Source organism: Salmo salar, chromosome 25 (genome assembly GCF_965601325.2).
Source record: "Salmo salar chromosome 25, fSalSal1, whole genome shotgun sequence".
NCBI lineage: Eukaryota > Metazoa > Chordata > Actinopteri > Salmoniformes > Salmonidae > Salmo > Salmo salar.
In genome coordinates, this window is record NC_138315.1 from 3,509,994 (window position 1) to 3,527,500 (window position 17,507).

Here is a 17,507-nt window from a genome sequence, read left to right on the forward strand (position 1 = left end):
ACACACACACAGAAACAAATATCAGTTAATCTTATCAGCATTCAAATTACGTTTGGGATGGTGTTCCTCGGCTTGCAAGCTTCCCCCTTTTTCCTCCAAACATAACGATGGTCATTACTGCCAAATTTTGTTTCATCAGACCAGATGACATTTCTCCAAAAAGTACGATCTTTGGCCCCATGAACAGTTACAAACCTTAGTCTGGCTTTTTTTATGGCAGTTTTGGAGCAGTGGCTTCTTCCTTGCTGAGTGGCATTTCCGGTTATGTCGATATAGGACTCGTTTTACTGTGGTATTTAGATACTTTTGTACCCGTTTCGTCCAGCATCTTCTGGGATCGATTTGCACTTGTCGCACCAAAGTACGCTCATCTCTAGGAGACAGAATGCGTCTCCTTCCTGAGCGGTATGACGGCTGCGTGGTCCCATGGTGTTTATACTTGTGAACTATCGTTTGTACAGATGAATGTGGTACCTTCAGGCATTTGGATATTGCTCCCAAGGATGAACCAGACTTGTGGAGGTCTACACTTTTTTTGTAGACCTTGGCTGATTTCTTTTTGATTTTCCCATGATGTCAAGCAAAGAAACACTGAGTTTGAATGTAGGCCTTGAAATACATCCACAGGGACACCTCCAATTGACTCAAATGATGTCAATCAGCCTATCAGAAGCTTCTAAAGCCATGACATCATTTTCTGGAATTTTCCAAGCTGTTTAAAGGCACAGTCAACTTAGTGTATGTAAACTTCTGACCCACTGGAATTGTGACACACTGAATTATAAGTGAAATAATCTGTTGGTAAACAATTGTTGGAAAAGTTACTTGTGTCATGCAAAGTAGATGTCCTAACCGACTTGCCAAAACTATAGTTTGTTTACAAGAAATTAGTGGAGTGGTTAAAAAACGAGTTTTAATGACTCCAACCTAAGTGTATGTAAACTTCCGACTTTAGGTACTCATTTAGGTAGGTTACCTTTGGGTTCTTGGGCACAGGAATTATGGTGGTCTGCTTGAAACATGCTGGTATTACATAATCGGTCACGGACAGCTTGAAAATGTCAGTGAAGACACTTGCCAGTTGGTCAGCACATGCTCGGAGTACACATCCTGGTAATCCGTTTGGCCCTGCAGCCTTGTGAATGTTGACCTGTTTATAGGTCTTTCTCACATCAGCTACGGAGAGCATGATCACACAGTCGGCCGGAACAGCTGGTGCTCTCATGCATGCTTCAGTTTTGCTTGCCTCAAAGCGAGCATAGAAGTAATTTAGCTTGTCTGGTAGACTGGTGTCACAGGGCAGCTTGCGGCTGTGCTTCCCTTTGTAGTCCGTAATAGTTTGCGTCGAGTGCAGGTACGATTCAATCGAGTGTAGGTACGGTGTAGTACGATTCAATCTTAGTCCTGTATTGAGAAGTTGCCTGTTTGATGGTTCATCGGAGGGCATAGCGGAATTTCTTATAAGCATCCGGGTTAGAGTTACGCTCCTTGAAAGCGGCAGCTCTAGCATTTAGCTCAGTGCGGATGTTGCCTGTGATCCATGGCTTCTGGTCGGGAAATGTACGTACGGTCACTGTGGGGACGACGTCATCGATGCACTTATTGATGAAGGCAGTGACTGATGTGGTGTACTCCTCATTGCCATCGGAAGAATCCTGTAACATATTCCAGTCTGTGCTAGCAAAACAGTCCTGTAGCTTAGCATCTGCGTCATCTGACCACTTCTGTATTGACCGAGTCACTGGTACCTCCTGCTTTAGTTTTTGCTTGCAAGCAGGAATCAGGAGGATAGAGTTATGGTCACATTTGCCAAATGAAGGGCGAGGGAGAGCTATGTACACGTCTCTGTGTGTGGAGAAAGGTGGTCTAGAGTTTTTTATCCTCCGGTTACACATTTAACATGCTGGTAGAAATGAGGTCAAACGGATTTAAGTTCCCCTGCATTCAAGTTCCGGCCACTAGGAGCGCTGCCTCAATGAGCATATTCTTGTTTGCTAATGGCCTTATACAGCTCGTTGAGTGCCGTCTTAGTGCCAGCATCGGTTTGTGGTGGTAAATAGACAGCTACGAAAAATATAGATGAAAACTCTTGGTAAATAGTGTGGTCTACAGCTTACTGATTTGTAAAGACAGAGCACAAAGCACTAGCAAGTAGACGTGCCAAAAAACCCTAATCATGAAAACCAGTCATTTTACATTTTAGTCATTTAGCAGACGGTCTTATCCAGAGCGACTTACAGGAACAATTAGGGTTAAGTGACTTGCTCAAGGGCACATGGACAGAATAATTTACCTAGTCTGCTCGGGGATTCGAACCAGCAACCTTTCAGTTACTGGCCCAACGCTCTTAACTGCTAGGCTCCCTGCCGCCCGTAGACCCAACCATAAATGTACTTTCTCTTAACAAAGATAAACCAACTAGTGAATGGGGTGTGGTGTGTGTGTGTGTGTGTGTGTGTGTGTCTGCCTCTTCGTCAAGTTTCCTTACCCTCCGGGTACTCTGTCAGGCCGTCCGCTGCTGACACAACTGGCTCCATAGCCGGTGCAGTCTCCACACACGGTGCAAACCATGCACTGATCCAGCTTCCACTTGTGCATGCCTGGCTGGCACATCATGCTCTTCTCCTCCTTCTCCTCCAGCTCATCCTCCAGGTCCTCATCCATGGCCGTCGCCATGCTTTCCACACCAAATGCTACAGGGGGTAGGGAAGATGTTTACATGAATGGGTGATAAACGCAAAATACACAATATATACACGCAAAGAAAGAGGTGTTTGGTGTGCATACGGTATATTAAAGTTTGTTTGTGTTGTGTGGTAATTTGTGTGCTCGTGCATGCTCATGTGTGTGTTACCTTTCCCCGCCTGGTTCATGGCCCCTGTTTCTCGGCCACACTGGCCCTTGTTGTTTACCCCAAACGTCCAGACCTCTCCACTCTTAGTCAGGACACAGGTGTGGGCCTTCCCCATGGCTACCTGGGTTACAATGTGACCCTTCAGGTCTGACACCTGGCCTGAAGGGGGCACAAGAGAAAGGAGAAAACATTGATACTGTATAGTGACTGTTAAAGACCTAGCCTTATCCTGACTGAATCATGGTACATTTCACTAAACTGAGCTGAATTCTGTCAGAATTTCCAGGCTATAAAAGACCCTTATCAAACCAACATGGCTTTTCAAAAGCTTACTTTGATAGCCATGTTGTAATATTTCAGACGTGAACATTTGCACGAATGATCACTACCCAGATTAACCCTCTCTCTGTCCCACTCAAGTTCATCAGCATCACTAACACAAATTAACATTTGCACTAGCCAACACAACCCAAATGTACCCTTTCCCTAGTCTCTATCCCACTCACAGGTGCTGTCGCTGTAGATGGCGTCCTTGCCAAACATGTATAGCTCTCCATCCTTGGTGACGATGCTGCTGCTGCCGTTGTTGCAGGCTGTGTTCACCGCAGTCTTGGTCTCCAGCTTCATCATCTTCTTGGGCTTGTAGGGCTTCGGCTGGCGCCGGCTCTTGGCTGTAGAGTAGAAGCAAAACAGAGAATCATCTCTATGCAAGAGGCACACAAAGTTGGTTGGAGATTATTCTGAATACAGTGCCTTTTCCCTTCCCTCTCCCATGAATAATCATATATCATGACTTATTGGTGTGTGTGCTGTAATTTACGCGTGTTCTTGTCTGTGTAGGTTTGTGTTCACATCCATACTTACTGGACTCTCCATCTTCTCCCTTGCTCGCGGAGCCAGTGAAGAACACGCTGCCATCCTCTGCCACCAGCAGGGCGTGCGAGCCGTCGTGGCCCACCGAGAACTGGACGATCTTAGGTGACTTGGTGATGGGCAGTTCCACCCATTTACCTGCCGACGGACCACCCTGCTTGATGCCCAGGCTCTGGTACTTCCCTGTGTAGTAGATCTGAGGAAGGAGAGGAGGGGTGAGAGGGAGAGGCAAGGGGAGAGAGACAAAATATTTTAATAGGAACTGTCGCAAAAAAAAAAAAACATTTTTCTAATGACATATCAACTATTAGCCCAAAATGTACTAGCTAGTGTAAAAACTACAATTCTGGACATAGTCAGAGCCACTTCTGACTGAAAAGCACTGTTACCAAAATCCCTCATTTGTTTAAGAATAACATTCCCTACTCCGTCAACCCTTGCTCTGTTAACATGACACATGTATGCATTGCATGCATGTGACCAAAGACCTAGACGCACAGGACTAGTATTACTAGAGGACATTGGTTATGTAATTTTACTCCAGAATGCCCGTTATTCCAGAGGACGATTCGGAAATGATATTTTTTTTCCCCAACGAATTTACAGTTATGACGGAAGCCTGGAAGTTTTTTTTCTAGGCGTGAAGATACAGTATCTCAACATGTCCAGGTGACAGGGACACACTGATAACTCCAACTTGGTTCCCAAGTTTCTAAACCATACCAAACCACCTTTCTATAGTGTCGCAATATTATTAGAATTGAGGAAGTGTGATCATAATCATTAGGATATTTTAGCAATCCGCAGTACGTCCTAAATGCACCCCAGCCTTCAGTTGTGAGCTAAACAGTGCAATTGCACTTGAGATGCATTTTAAGGCTATGGATGACAAAGTTAAATTGTAATTTCCAAACATTTAGGTCAGTTGCATGCTGCTTTGCGATCAATTAACAGTAAGGGTTGCATTAAATAGGCTCAATATTTTTGACTGATACATTTGACAATACACATTTCATACGCACAAAACGCATAAACAAAAGCATTCACTATGAAATTGGTAGTCCAATCATAAATAGCTTATGCACAGCAATTAGTTCAATTTATCGAATCAGTTATTGTTTTCTTGAGCAAACCACAAGCAACACCTGTCAAACTCAGACATTTATCCCAAAATACAGGGATGTCGATTCGCACGGGACTAATATTATCAGAGGACCATGGAGTTCGACAAAAAACAGTGCATTATTCTGGCTGGAATTGTTACTCTCCTGCCATATAAAAATGACAGATGTGGTGTTTTGTGCTCGTGCACATAATTACATTACCCGACCTCCACCAGCAAAACGAATCCCTTTGAAATAGGGCACAATAGGGCCTGAGCTACAGCATATCATAAACACATCAATAAATTGGTTATAACAAACTCTAAACACTAACATATGACAGAAAATTGGATGCAGAGGACATGATTATAGATAATTCTGAATGAATCGTGAACAATGATGAGTGAGAAAGTTAGAGGGTCAAAAATCCTACCCCCAAGACATGCTTACCTCTCACCATTATCAATAACAGGAGCGGTTAGCATGTTTGGGGGTATGATCTTTGACCCTCTGTAACGTGTGTGTGTGTGTGTGTGGTGTGTTGAGTCACAGGTCAACTGCTCCTATTTTTACATTGGCTCCTCTGGCTGGCTGGAACAGAGAGGGTAATCTGCAGATAAAGCCAGCAGTGACGATTACGGCCTTCTCAGTGATACAGCAGGCTAGACTAGGGCCTGGCTAGCTAGCTCTGCTAAACTATCTCACAGGGCCTACAATACGACACCCATACACAGACACAGAGGCAAAGACATACACTTAGTCAAAACGAACTTGAGAACTGGACGATTTAGAGAAGGTAAACACACAAGCAGTTATAATTACAAACAAGCTCACAAACATATACCTTACCTATAATTTCCTATAAGTATTACTATGTAGGCCTAATGTTTGTTTTTTGCAGACCCCAGGAAGAGCAGCTTCCAGCTAAATGGGGATTGGGGATCCAAATAAACTACAAACATGGTTGTATTTCCATCTGTCACTTAGGCATCCAGATAGGTCCATACTACAGTATATTTTGTTGTTTGGGAATTATAGGATCTCCCAGTGCTGGTGGTTGGTCTGTGTTTTCCCTCCTGCAGGCCCTGCTTTGCTTAACTGGGAGGAATGGGTGGCACAGACAGCAGTAGGGCAACACAGCAGTAGACAGATTGCTCTGCTAGATGGATGGAATAACCAATGACTTCCAGTTATTTAAGCATAGAAGTGGCACAATCTTGTCTCGAAGCTCTAGACAATTCCTTCAACCTCATGGCTTGGTTTTTGCACTGACATGCATTGTCAACTGTAGGACCTTATATGGACAGGTGTGTGCCTTTCCAAATCATGTCCAATAAATTGAATTTACCACAGGTGGACTCCAATCAAGTTGTAGAAACATCTCAAGGATGATCAATGGAAACAAGATGCACCTGAGCTGAATTTTTAGTCTCATAGCAAAGGGTCTGAATACATATGCAAATAAAGTATCTGTTTTTTATTTTTAATACATTTGTAAAAATGTTTAAAAACCCGTTTTCACTTTGTCATTATGAGGTATTGTGTGTAGATTGATGAGGAAAATAGTTTATTTAATCCATTTTAGAATAAGGCTGTAATGTAACAAAATGTGGAAAAAGTGAAGGGGTCAGAAAACTTTTCGAAGGCACTGTAGGTCTGGAAAAATACATCAGTTATTGTCTCCTATTTTTTTACTCTGCCTATAAATCATTATCTCTGCGACACGGATTGAGTTGCTGTGTCTCTTCTCAAGGAGGCTTCGCCATACAGAGGAAAAATTGTGCACTTTGTGCGTTGCAGGAGCTGTATATACTAAGCTCTCTTCTCAACTGTTCACTCGCTGAGGACTATAGAGAAGTGGCTACTCTTAGCAAACAGATTAAGAACTTGCACAATCTACTGGGGAAAGCCAACCCTGCCTACCATCTCTACACCACAGGCTGGACGCCATGCTGAGAGTATCAACACCAACACCTTCCAGGGACCCCTCCCCGAAGAAGTCTCCCACTCCCGATACTGTCACCATTCCAGCTGCGCAACCATGGAAGCACGTCACCTGCCATAGGCCAAATATAGGGAAGCAACCTGTGGCAAGTGGGGCACTTCGGCGTTGGGAAACCCAACTCAAATCCAGTTGCCGAAAATATTAGCTCTCCTGGCTTCGAAGGTTCCAGGGCTATCGTCCCCTATTCTGCCTCGGATCACCGGACCTTGAGGGTGTCTGACGCACCGGCTCCTCCTTAAGCCACAATGGGTTTTGTGTTAGGTTCAAGGTGCAAAAACTGACAGACCTCCTGCAATCTCACCAGCCGTTATAAATCGGCAGCTCTATGCTGAGAAACCACTCGGTTCCCAGGGCAAATACATTGTGCTATCCTGGGGCTCGGGTACAGGACATTACAAGGCTGCTTCCTACAGTTTTTAACGCCAGAACACGGGAGCTGTCGCAGTCATAGTACATGTGGGATCTAATGACATTAGGATAGCTAGCTCGGAACAGCTGAAAACTGGATTTTTAAGAACTGATTGGAACTCTGAAAGACTCCAACAAGCATCCAATTGTTTAAGGCCCAATGCAATCACTGAATCGTGGCATGGAAAGATTCAGTAGGTTGTCTGTACAACACGACTGGCAACGAGTCTACTGTAACTCTGCTGGAGTTACTATTGTGGATAACTTTTGAAAACAGAAGGTGCTCTACAGAGAGGATGGGGTCCATCCAAATCATCTTGATGCCTGGACTCTATCCTCGCATTTCAAGGCTCCACTGAGAAATTGACTTATTAACACTCCAAATTCCACTCAAGTAACCCCAAACGTAAATTAAATCAGCATTGTCATCATACTGCAGGCCCGCAACAGGTAACCTGGTTAACCCACGACCTCGCTTGAGGCATAGGCCCAATGGTTCAGTTCTTGACCATATTGTACCTATATCAATTCAAATCAATCCCAAGGTATTTTCAAATAAGGGGTTAACTATTGATCATAGTAATGTTGTATTAGAGACTCCATCTGACCTAAAATCCCGCAGATGTGGTCTTCGATTTGTTCATGGAAATTCTGGCTTCTCAATCCAAAGTGGACATTCTAGTAATTTCTAAGACATGGTTGAATAATTCTGTGCTGGACTCTGATGTGTCTGTCTGGTTATAATGTTTACAGATCGGACAGAATTGGCAGAGGTGGGTGTGTTCTGATATTTACCAAGGGAAATGTAAGTGGTTCTGTATCTCTTGCTGCCTCTGTCCCAAAGGAATTTGTTCTTAATGTGGGCCTTGGTCATAACAAACAGCTGACACTAGTAGGAGTGTTTCACCCTCCCTCATATTCTCTTAACAATACATTTTAAGTGTGTCCGCATGTTGATTTTGTCCATCCACAACAGACGTGATCAGGACATGCAGGTCAAAACACATGAAACATTCATGGACATTTAGCTAGCTAGATTGCTGTCACCCTCATGGGTATATGCTTCTAAAATCTAATGAGGATATGGGAGAGGCGGGACAATGCAGCAGTGCCTGGCAATGCATCAGTTAATTGACGCGCAAGCAGTTTGGATGAAAGCAGTCATTTAAGTATGGAAAATATGAACTATTCATTTTGGTTGATTTTAATATTGATTGGAGGACACCAGTATCAGATACGTTGAAAGGTATTTGCTCTGAGCTAAACCTGTATCAACTAAGCCTACACGGCAGAATCATAACGGTCCAACTAAATCAACCTGGATTCATCTTATTTTGATGAATACTTCAAATACAGTACCAGTCAAAAGTTTGGACACAACTACTCATTCAAGGGCTTTTCTTATTTTTACTATTTTCTACATTCTATAATAATAGTAAAAACTGTTCGCTGCTCTGGCACCCCAATGGTGGAACAAGCTCCCTCACGACGCCAGGACAGCGGAGTCAATCACCACCTTCCGGAGACACCTGAAACCCCACCTCTTTAAGGAATACCTAGGATAGGATAAAGTAATCCTTCTAACCCCCCCCCCCCCCGTAAAAGATTTAGATGCACTATTGTAAAGTGGTTGTTCCACTGGATATCATAAGGTGAATCCACCAATTTGTAAGTCGCTCTGGATAAGAGCGTCTGCTAAATGACTTAAATGTAAATGTAATAGTGAAAACGTCAAAACTATGAAACAACACATGGAATCATGTAGTAAGCTGTAGTAAATCATGTGTTAAGCAAATCAAAATATATTTTAGAATCCTCAAAGTAGCCACCCTTTGCCTTCATGACAGCTTTGCACACTCTTGGCATTCTCTCAACCAGTTTCCCCGGAAATGCTTTTCCAACAGTTTTGAAGGAGTTCCCACATATGCTGAGCACTTGTTGGCTGCTTTTCCTTCACTCTGCGGTCTGACTCATCCCAAACCATCTCAATTTGGTTGAGATCGGGGGATTGTGGAGGCAAGGTCATCTGGTGCAGCACTCCATCACTCTCATTCTTGGTAAAATAGCCCTTACACAGCCTGGAGGTCTGTTGGGTCATTGTCCTGTTGAAAAACAAAATGACAGTTCCACTAAGCCCAAACCAGATGGGATGGCGTATCGCTGCAGAATTCTGTGGTAGCCATGCTGGTTAAGTGTGCCTTGAATTATAAATACATCAGACAGCGTCACCAGCAAAGCACCCCCACACCATAACACACCTCCTCCATGCTTTAAGGTGGGAAATACACATGCGGAGATCATCTGTTCACCCACCCCGCGTCTCACAAAGACATGGCGGTTGGAACCAAAAATCTCCAATTTGGACTCCAGACCAAAGGACACCGGTCTAATGTCAATTGCTCATGTTTCTTGGCCAAAGCAAGTCTTCTTATTGGTGTCCTTTAGTAGTGGTTTCTTTGCAGCAATTCAACCATGAAGGCCTGATTCACACAATCTCCTCTGAACAGTTGATGTTGAGATGTGTCTGTTACTTGAACTCTGTGAAGCATTTATTTGGGCTGCCATTTCTGAGGCTGTAAAAGTAATGATGGACTGTAGTTTCTCTTTGCTTATTTGAACTGTTCTTGCCATAATATGGACTTGGTCTTTTAGCAAATAGGGCTATCTTCTGTATACCACCCCTTCCTTGTCACAACACAACTGATTGGCTCAAAAGCATTAAGGAAAGAACTTCCACAAATTAACAAGGCACACCTGTTAATTGAAATGTATTAAAGGTGACTACCTCATGAAGCTGGTTGCGAGAAAGCCAAGAGTGTGCAAAGCTGTCTTCAAGGCAAAGGCCGGCTTCTTTGAAGAATCTCAAATATAAAATATATTTTGATTTGTTTAACACCTTTTGCTTACTACATGATTCCATATGTTATTTCATAGCTGTGATGTCTTCATTATTATTCTACAATGTAGAAAATAGTATAAATAAAGAAAAACCCTTGAATGAGTAGGTGTTCTAAAATATTTGACCGGTAGTGAATTGCTAATATAAATAAAAAAGTAATTGTGTTGGAGGGGATGAGTGGAGCTGAAGGGTGGGACTAAAAACAACAAATCAAATTGTATTTGTCACATGCACCGAATAGGTCCATGTGACAGGTGTAGACCTTACAGTGAAATACTTACAATCCCATAATCAACAATGCAATTAAGAAAAAATAAGTGTTAATAAAGTATTTACTAAATAAACTGAAGTAAACGATAAATATATAAAAAGAAACAAAATAAAATAGAAAAACAAAAAATGATGGAGCAACAAAATAACTAACGAGGCTACATACAGGGGCTACCGGTACAGAGTCAATGTGCGGGGGCAGAGGTTAGTCAAGCCCTTCAGCTAGATTATGTCCGTCTAAGTCCCCTGAATGCTTCTGTCGATCCTATAGCTATTGTACACAGTAACGTCTGTCTATTAACCAGAGTTATACTGTTAGCACTGAGGCGGTGTGCCCAAGTAGGAAGTGTGCTGTGTGCAGCTCACCCTGCACCATCAGCTCAAACATAAATCTCTCTGTATTGTCTACTTCTGATAAGCCGCTCAGTAAAGAAATCAAAACAATCAGGCATCACAGAAAAGTGCTAAATATCACCCACCTTAACATATGGAGCCTAAGAAACAAGGTTTGTGAAATCAATAACTTGCTAGTAACAGATGACATTGATATACTGACTATCTCTGAAACGCACTTAGATACCAATACACGGTTTTACATCTACAGAAATGCCAATGGGGTTGGTGTTGCGGTCTATATTCAGAGCCACATTCCAGTAAAGTTAAGAGAGGATCTCATGTCAAGTACTGTTGAAGTAATATGGATACAGGTTAATTTGCCTCACCTAAAGCCCATTCTTGTGGGAAGCTGCTATAGACCACCAAGTGCTAACAGTCAGTATCTGCATAATATGTGTGAAATGATTGATACTCTATGTGATATCAACAGAGAAGTATATATTTCTGGGTGACCTACAGTTGAAGTTGTCAGAAGTTTACGTACATTTAGGTTGGAGTCATTAAAACTTGTTTTTCAACCACTCCACAAATTTCATGTTAACAAACTATAGTTTTGGCAAGTCGGTTAGGACATCTACTTTGTGCATGACACAAGTAATTTTTCCAACAATTGTTTACAGACAGATTATTTCACTTATAACTCACTGTATGACAATTCCAGTGGGTCAGAAGTTCACATACACTTAGTTGACTGTGCCTTTAAACAGCATGGAGAATTCCAGAAAATGATGGCATGGCTTTAGAAGCTTCTGATAGGCTAATTGACATCATCTGAGTCAATTGGAGGTGTACCTGTGGATGTATTTCAAGGCCTACCCTCAGTGCCTCTTTGCTTGACATCATGGGAAAATAAAAAGAAATCAGCTAAGACCTCAGAAAACAAAGTGTAGACCTCCACAAGTCTGGTTCATCCTTGGGAGCAATTTCCAAACGCCTGAAGGTACCACATTCATCTGTACAAACAATAGTAAGCAAGTATAAACACCATGGGACCACCGCTTACAAAGTAGACTCGTTCTGTCTCCCAGAGATGAACGTACTTTACGTGCAAATCAATCCCAGTAGAACAGCAAAGGACCTTGAAGATACTGGAGGATACAGGTGCAAAAGTATCTATATCCACAGGAAAACGAGTCCTATATCGACATAACCTGAAAGGCCGCTCAGCAAGGAAGAAGCCACTGCTCCAAAACCGCCATAAAAAAGTAAGACTACGGTTTGCACCTGCACATGGGGACAAAGATCATACTTTTTGGAGAAATGTCATCTGGTCTGATGAAACAAAAATAGAACTGTTTGGCCATAATGACCATCGTCATGTTTGGAGGAAAAAGGGGGAGGCTTACAAGCCAAAGAACACCATCCCAACCGTGAAGCACTGGGGTGGCAGCATCATGTTGTAGGGTTGCTTTGCTGCAGGAGGGACTGGTGCACTTCACAAAATAGATGGCATCATAAAGGTGGGAAAATGATGTGGATATATTGAAGCAACATCTCAAGACATCAGTCAGGACAATGTCAAGGTATTGGAGTGGCCATCACAAAGCCCTGACCTCAATCTTATAGACAATTTGTGGGCAGAACTGAAAAAGGGTGTGCGAGCAAGCAGGCCTACAAACCTGACTCAGTTACACCAGCTCTGTCAGGAGGAATGGGCCATAATTCACCCAACTTATTGTGGGAAGCTTGTGGAAGGCTACCCGAAACGTTTGACCAAAGTTAAACAATTTAAAAGTACACTACCAAATACTAATTGAGTGTATGTAAACTTCTGACCCACTGGGAATGTGATGAAAGAAATAAAAGCTGAAATAAACCATTCTCTACTATTATTCTGACATTTCACATTCTTAAAATAAAGTGGTGATCTTAACTGACCTAAGACAGATCATTTTTACTAGGATTAAATGTCAGGAATTGTGAAAAACTGAGTTTAATTGCATTTGGCTAAGGTGTATGTAAACATCCGACTTCAACTGTAAATATTGACTGCCTTTCCTCAAGCTGCCCACTCAGAAAAAGCTTCAATACTGTAACCAGTGCCTGAAAACTGGTTCAGGTTATCAGTCAACCTACCAGGGTAGTTAAAAATAGTACAGGAATGAAATCATCAATATGTATTGATCACATTTTACTAATGCTGCAGAAATTAGCTTGAAAGCAGTATCCAAATCCATCAAATGTAGTGATCACAATATAGTAGCCATATCTAGGAAAACCAAAGTTCCAAAGGCTGGACCTAATTGAGTGTGTAAGAGGTCCGGCAAGAGGTTTTGTAGGGATTCCTATGTTGATGATGTAAATAACATTTGCTGGTGTGTAATGAGGAGCAACCAAATGATGCGCTTGAAAAATTTATGAAATTGGTTACACCCACTAACAAAATGACTAAAAACTTAAATCCCCTTGGATTGATGAGGAATTCAAAAATGGTATGGTTGAGAGGGATGAGGCAAAATTAATGGCAAATAATTCTGGCTGCATGACCGATTGGCAAACCGACTGCAAATTGAGAAATCATGTGAATGAACAACACAAAAAGAAAAATAAACTACACTATGAAACAAACATAAATGATAAAGAATGATAGTAAAAAGCTTTGGAGAAAATGAAATGAACTTTTGGGAAAAAAGGGCCAACTCAGCTCGATCATTCATTGAAACAGATGGCTCATTCATCAAAAAACCTGAGGTTGGCAACTAGTTTAAAGGTTTTTTAATTGGCAAGATTAGTCAACTTAAGCATGACATGCAAGCAACAAATGTCGAACTGGTGACTTCCGGTCGAGCGATGTAAGAAGACGTTTGAATTTTTACATGCCGCTGTTAGTTTTTATGGGGATGTATTAGTTAGGTTATATTGTTCTTATCAATTTACATGGTACCATGAACAAGACCAACCCGAAGAGAAATGCTACGACTAACACATCGTCGAAGGCCAAACCAACTACGCAAACACTGAAAATGGCTGCTGCGACCAGCCCTCCTGCAGAGTCGCAAGCCTTGTCTAGGACCACGCTTGTAGCTGAGGTAGCTAAACAAATGAGTAACCAGCACTTCACTGGCACCTAACCAAGCTTCCATTGATGACTTTCAAGTAACGGTCGACACGTTTGGGCGACGCCTCACTACACTAGAAGGTTTCTCCACTGACAACAGAGAACGGAGTACCGAGATAGATGCAGCTGTCTCTCACATGAAACGGCCAACACAGCTCTACTTTCCAAGTAGATATACACATACACATATACACACAAAAAAATATATACACATATATGTACACATATATACATACACATTTATATATACACACATACACTTATATACACATACATAGTTATTTACACATATACATACACATACTTATTTACACAAGAGGTCGACCGATTTTATTCGGAATTGCCGATTAATTAGGGCCGATTTCACGTTTTCATAACAATCGGAAATCGGTATTTTTGGACGCCGATTTGGCCGATTTTTGAATTTCTTGAAATTGTATTTTTTTAGACCTTTATTTAACTAGGCAAGTCAGTTAAGAACACATTCTTATTTTCAATGACGGCCTAGGTACGGTGGGTTAACTGCCTTGTTCTGGGGCAGAACGACAGATTTTTACCTTGTCAGCTCGGGGATTCAATCTTGCAACCTTATGGTTAACTAGTCCAACGCTCTAACCACCTGCTTTACATTGCACTCCACGAGGAGCCTGCCTGTTACGCGAATGCAGTAAGAAGCCAAGGTAAGTTGCTAGCTAGCATTAAATGTATCTTATAAAAAACAATCAACCAATCATAACCACTAGTAAACTACACATGGTTGATGATATTACTAGTTTATCTAGCCTGTCCTGCGTTGCATATAATCGATGCGGTGCACATTCGCGAAAAGGACCGTCATTGCTCCAATGTGTACCTAACCATAACACAAGTATATATTTTTAAACTTGCATATTTAGTTAATATTGCCTGCTAACATGAATTTCTTTTAACTAGGGAAAATGTGTCACCTCTTGCAACAGTGTCAGGGTATATGCAGCGCAGTTTGGGCCGCCTAGATCATTGCGAACGGTGTGAAGACTATTTCTTCCTAACAAAGTCAGCAACCTTCGCCAAACAGGGGATGATTTAACAAAAGCACATTTGCAAAAAAAGCACAATCGTTGCACGACCATCCTAACCATAAACATCAATGCCATTCTTAAAATCAATAAACAGAAGTATATATTTTTAACCCTGTATATTTAGCTAAAAGAAATCCAGGTTAGCAGGCAATATTAACCAGGTGAAATTGTGTCACTTCTCTTGCGTTCATTGCACGCAGAGTCAGGGTATATGCAACAGTTTGGGCCGCCTGGCTCGTTGCAAACTAATTTGCCAGAATTTTACGTAATTATGACATAACATTGAAGGTTGTGCAATGTAACAGGAATATTTAGACTAAGGGATGCCACCCGTTAGATAAAATACGGAACGGTTCCGCATTTCACTGAAAGAATAAACGATTTGTTTTCGATGATAGTTTCCGGATTCGACCATATTAATGACCTAAGGCTCGTATTTCTGTGTGTTTATTATATTATAATTAAGTCTATGATTTGATATTTGATAGAGCAGTCTGACTGAGCGGTGGTAGCACCAGCAGGCTCTTAAGCATTCATTCAAACAGCACTTTTGTGCGTTTTGTCAGCAGCTCTTCTGTTTATGACTTCAAGCCTATCAACTCCCGAGATTAGGCTGGTGTAACCGATGTGAAATGGCTAGCTAGTTAGCGGGGTGCGCGCTAATAGCGTTTCAAACGTCACTCGCTCTGAGACTTGGTGTAGTTGTTCCCCTTGCTCTGCATGAGTAACGCTGATTCGAGGCTGGCTGTTGCCAATGTGTTCCTGGTTCGAGCCCAGGTAGGAGCGAGGAGAGGGACGGAAGCTATACTGTTACACTGGCAATTCTAAAGTGCCTATAAGAACATCCAATAGTTAAAGGTATATGAAATACAAATCGTATGGAGAGAAATAGTCCTATAATTCATATAATAACTACAACCTAGAACTTCTTACCTGGGAATATTGAAGACTCATGTTAAAAGGAACCACCAGCTTTCATATGTTCTCATGTTCTGAGCAAGGAACTTAAATGTTAGCTTTCTTACATGGTACATATTGCACTTTAACTTTCTTCTGCAACACTTTATTTTTGCATTATTTAAACCGAATTGAACATGTTTCATTATTTATTTGAGGCTAAATTGATTTTATTGATGTATTATATAATTGTCATTATTACAAATAAAAAAATCATTTTTGGTATTTATTTATAAATCGGCCGATTAATCGGTATCGACCTTGTGGTCATCCAATAATCGGTATCGACCTTGTGGTCATCCAATAATCGGTAGTGGCGCTGAAAAATCATAATCGGTCGACCTCTAATTTACACATAAACTTATATACACATACGTGCGTATATGTATAGATACATATATATATATATATATATATATATATATATATATATATATATATAGATACATATATAGATACATATATATATGTATAGACACATATATATATGTATAGACACATATATATATATATGTATAGACACATATACTGCTCAAAAAAATAAAGGGAACACTTAAACAACACATCCTAGATCTGAATGAAAGAAATAATCTTATTAAATACTTTTTTCTTTACATAGTTTAATGTGCTGACAACAAAATCACACAAAAATAATCAATGGAAATCCAATTTGTCAACCCATGGAGGTCTGGATTTTGAGTCACACTCAAAATTAAAGTGGAAAACCACACTACAGGCTGATCCAACTTTGATGTAATGTCCTTAAAACAAGTCAAAATGAGGCTCAGTAGTGTGTGTGGCCTCCACGTGCCTGTATGACCTCCCTACAACACCTGGGCATGCTCCTGATGAGATGGCGGATGGTCTCCTGAGGGATCTCCTCCCAGAGCTGGACTAAAGCATCCGCCAACTCCTGGACAGTCTGTGGTGCAACGTGGCGTTGGTGGATGGAGCGAGACATGATGTCCCAGATGTGCTCAATTGGATTCAGGTCTGGGGAACGGGCGGGCCAGTCCATAGCATCAATGCCTTCCTCTTGCAGGAACTGCTGACACTCTCCAGCCACATGAGGTCTAGCATTGTCTTGCATTAGGAGGAACCCAGGGCCAACCACACCAGCATATGGTCTCACAAGGGGTCTGAGGATCTCATCTCGGTACCTAATGGCAGTCAGGCTACCTCTGGCGAGCACATGGAGGGCTGTGCGGCCCCCCAAAGAAATGCCACCCCACACCATGACTGACCCACCGCCAAACCGGTCATGCTGGAGGATGTTGCAAGCAGCAGAACGTTCTCCAAGGCATCTCCAGACTCTGTCACGTGCTCAGTGTGAACCTGCTTTCATCTGTGAAGAGCACAGGGCGCCAGTGGCGAATTTGCCAATCTTGGTGTTCTCTGGCAAATGCAAAACGTCCTGCACGGTGTTGGGCTGTAAGCACAACCCCCACCTGTGGACGTCGGGCCGTCATACCACCCTCATGGAGTCTGTTTCTGACCGTTTGAGTAGACACATGCACATTTGTGGCCTGCTGGAGGTCATTTTGCAGGGCTCTGGCAGTGCTTCTCCTGCTCCTCCTTGCACAAAGGCGGAGGTAGCGGTCCTGCTGCTGGGTTGTTGCCCTC

General features: G+C 42.1%; 1 protein-coding gene across 21 annotated transcripts in view; it reads right to left on the minus strand.

Annotated features, from left to right (window-relative positions):
- Positions 1-17,507, minus strand: part of LOC100380858 (E3 ubiquitin-protein ligase MYCBP2) — a 354,690-nt gene that overhangs the window by 225,261 nt on the left and 111,922 nt on the right. For all 21 annotated transcript variants that reach the window (XM_082968826.1, XM_082968836.1, XM_082968833.1 and 18 more), the window contains exons 12-15: positions 3,719-3,923; positions 3,361-3,525; positions 2,855-3,013; positions 2,489-2,693 (exon numbers count right to left, since the gene is read on the minus strand). In XM_082968826.1, the coding sequence (XP_082824952.1) occupies positions 2,489-2,693; positions 2,855-3,013; positions 3,361-3,525; positions 3,719-3,923 (734 nt within the window). The remainder of the gene's footprint in view (positions 1-2,488; positions 2,694-2,854; positions 3,014-3,360; positions 3,526-3,718; positions 3,924-17,507) is intronic.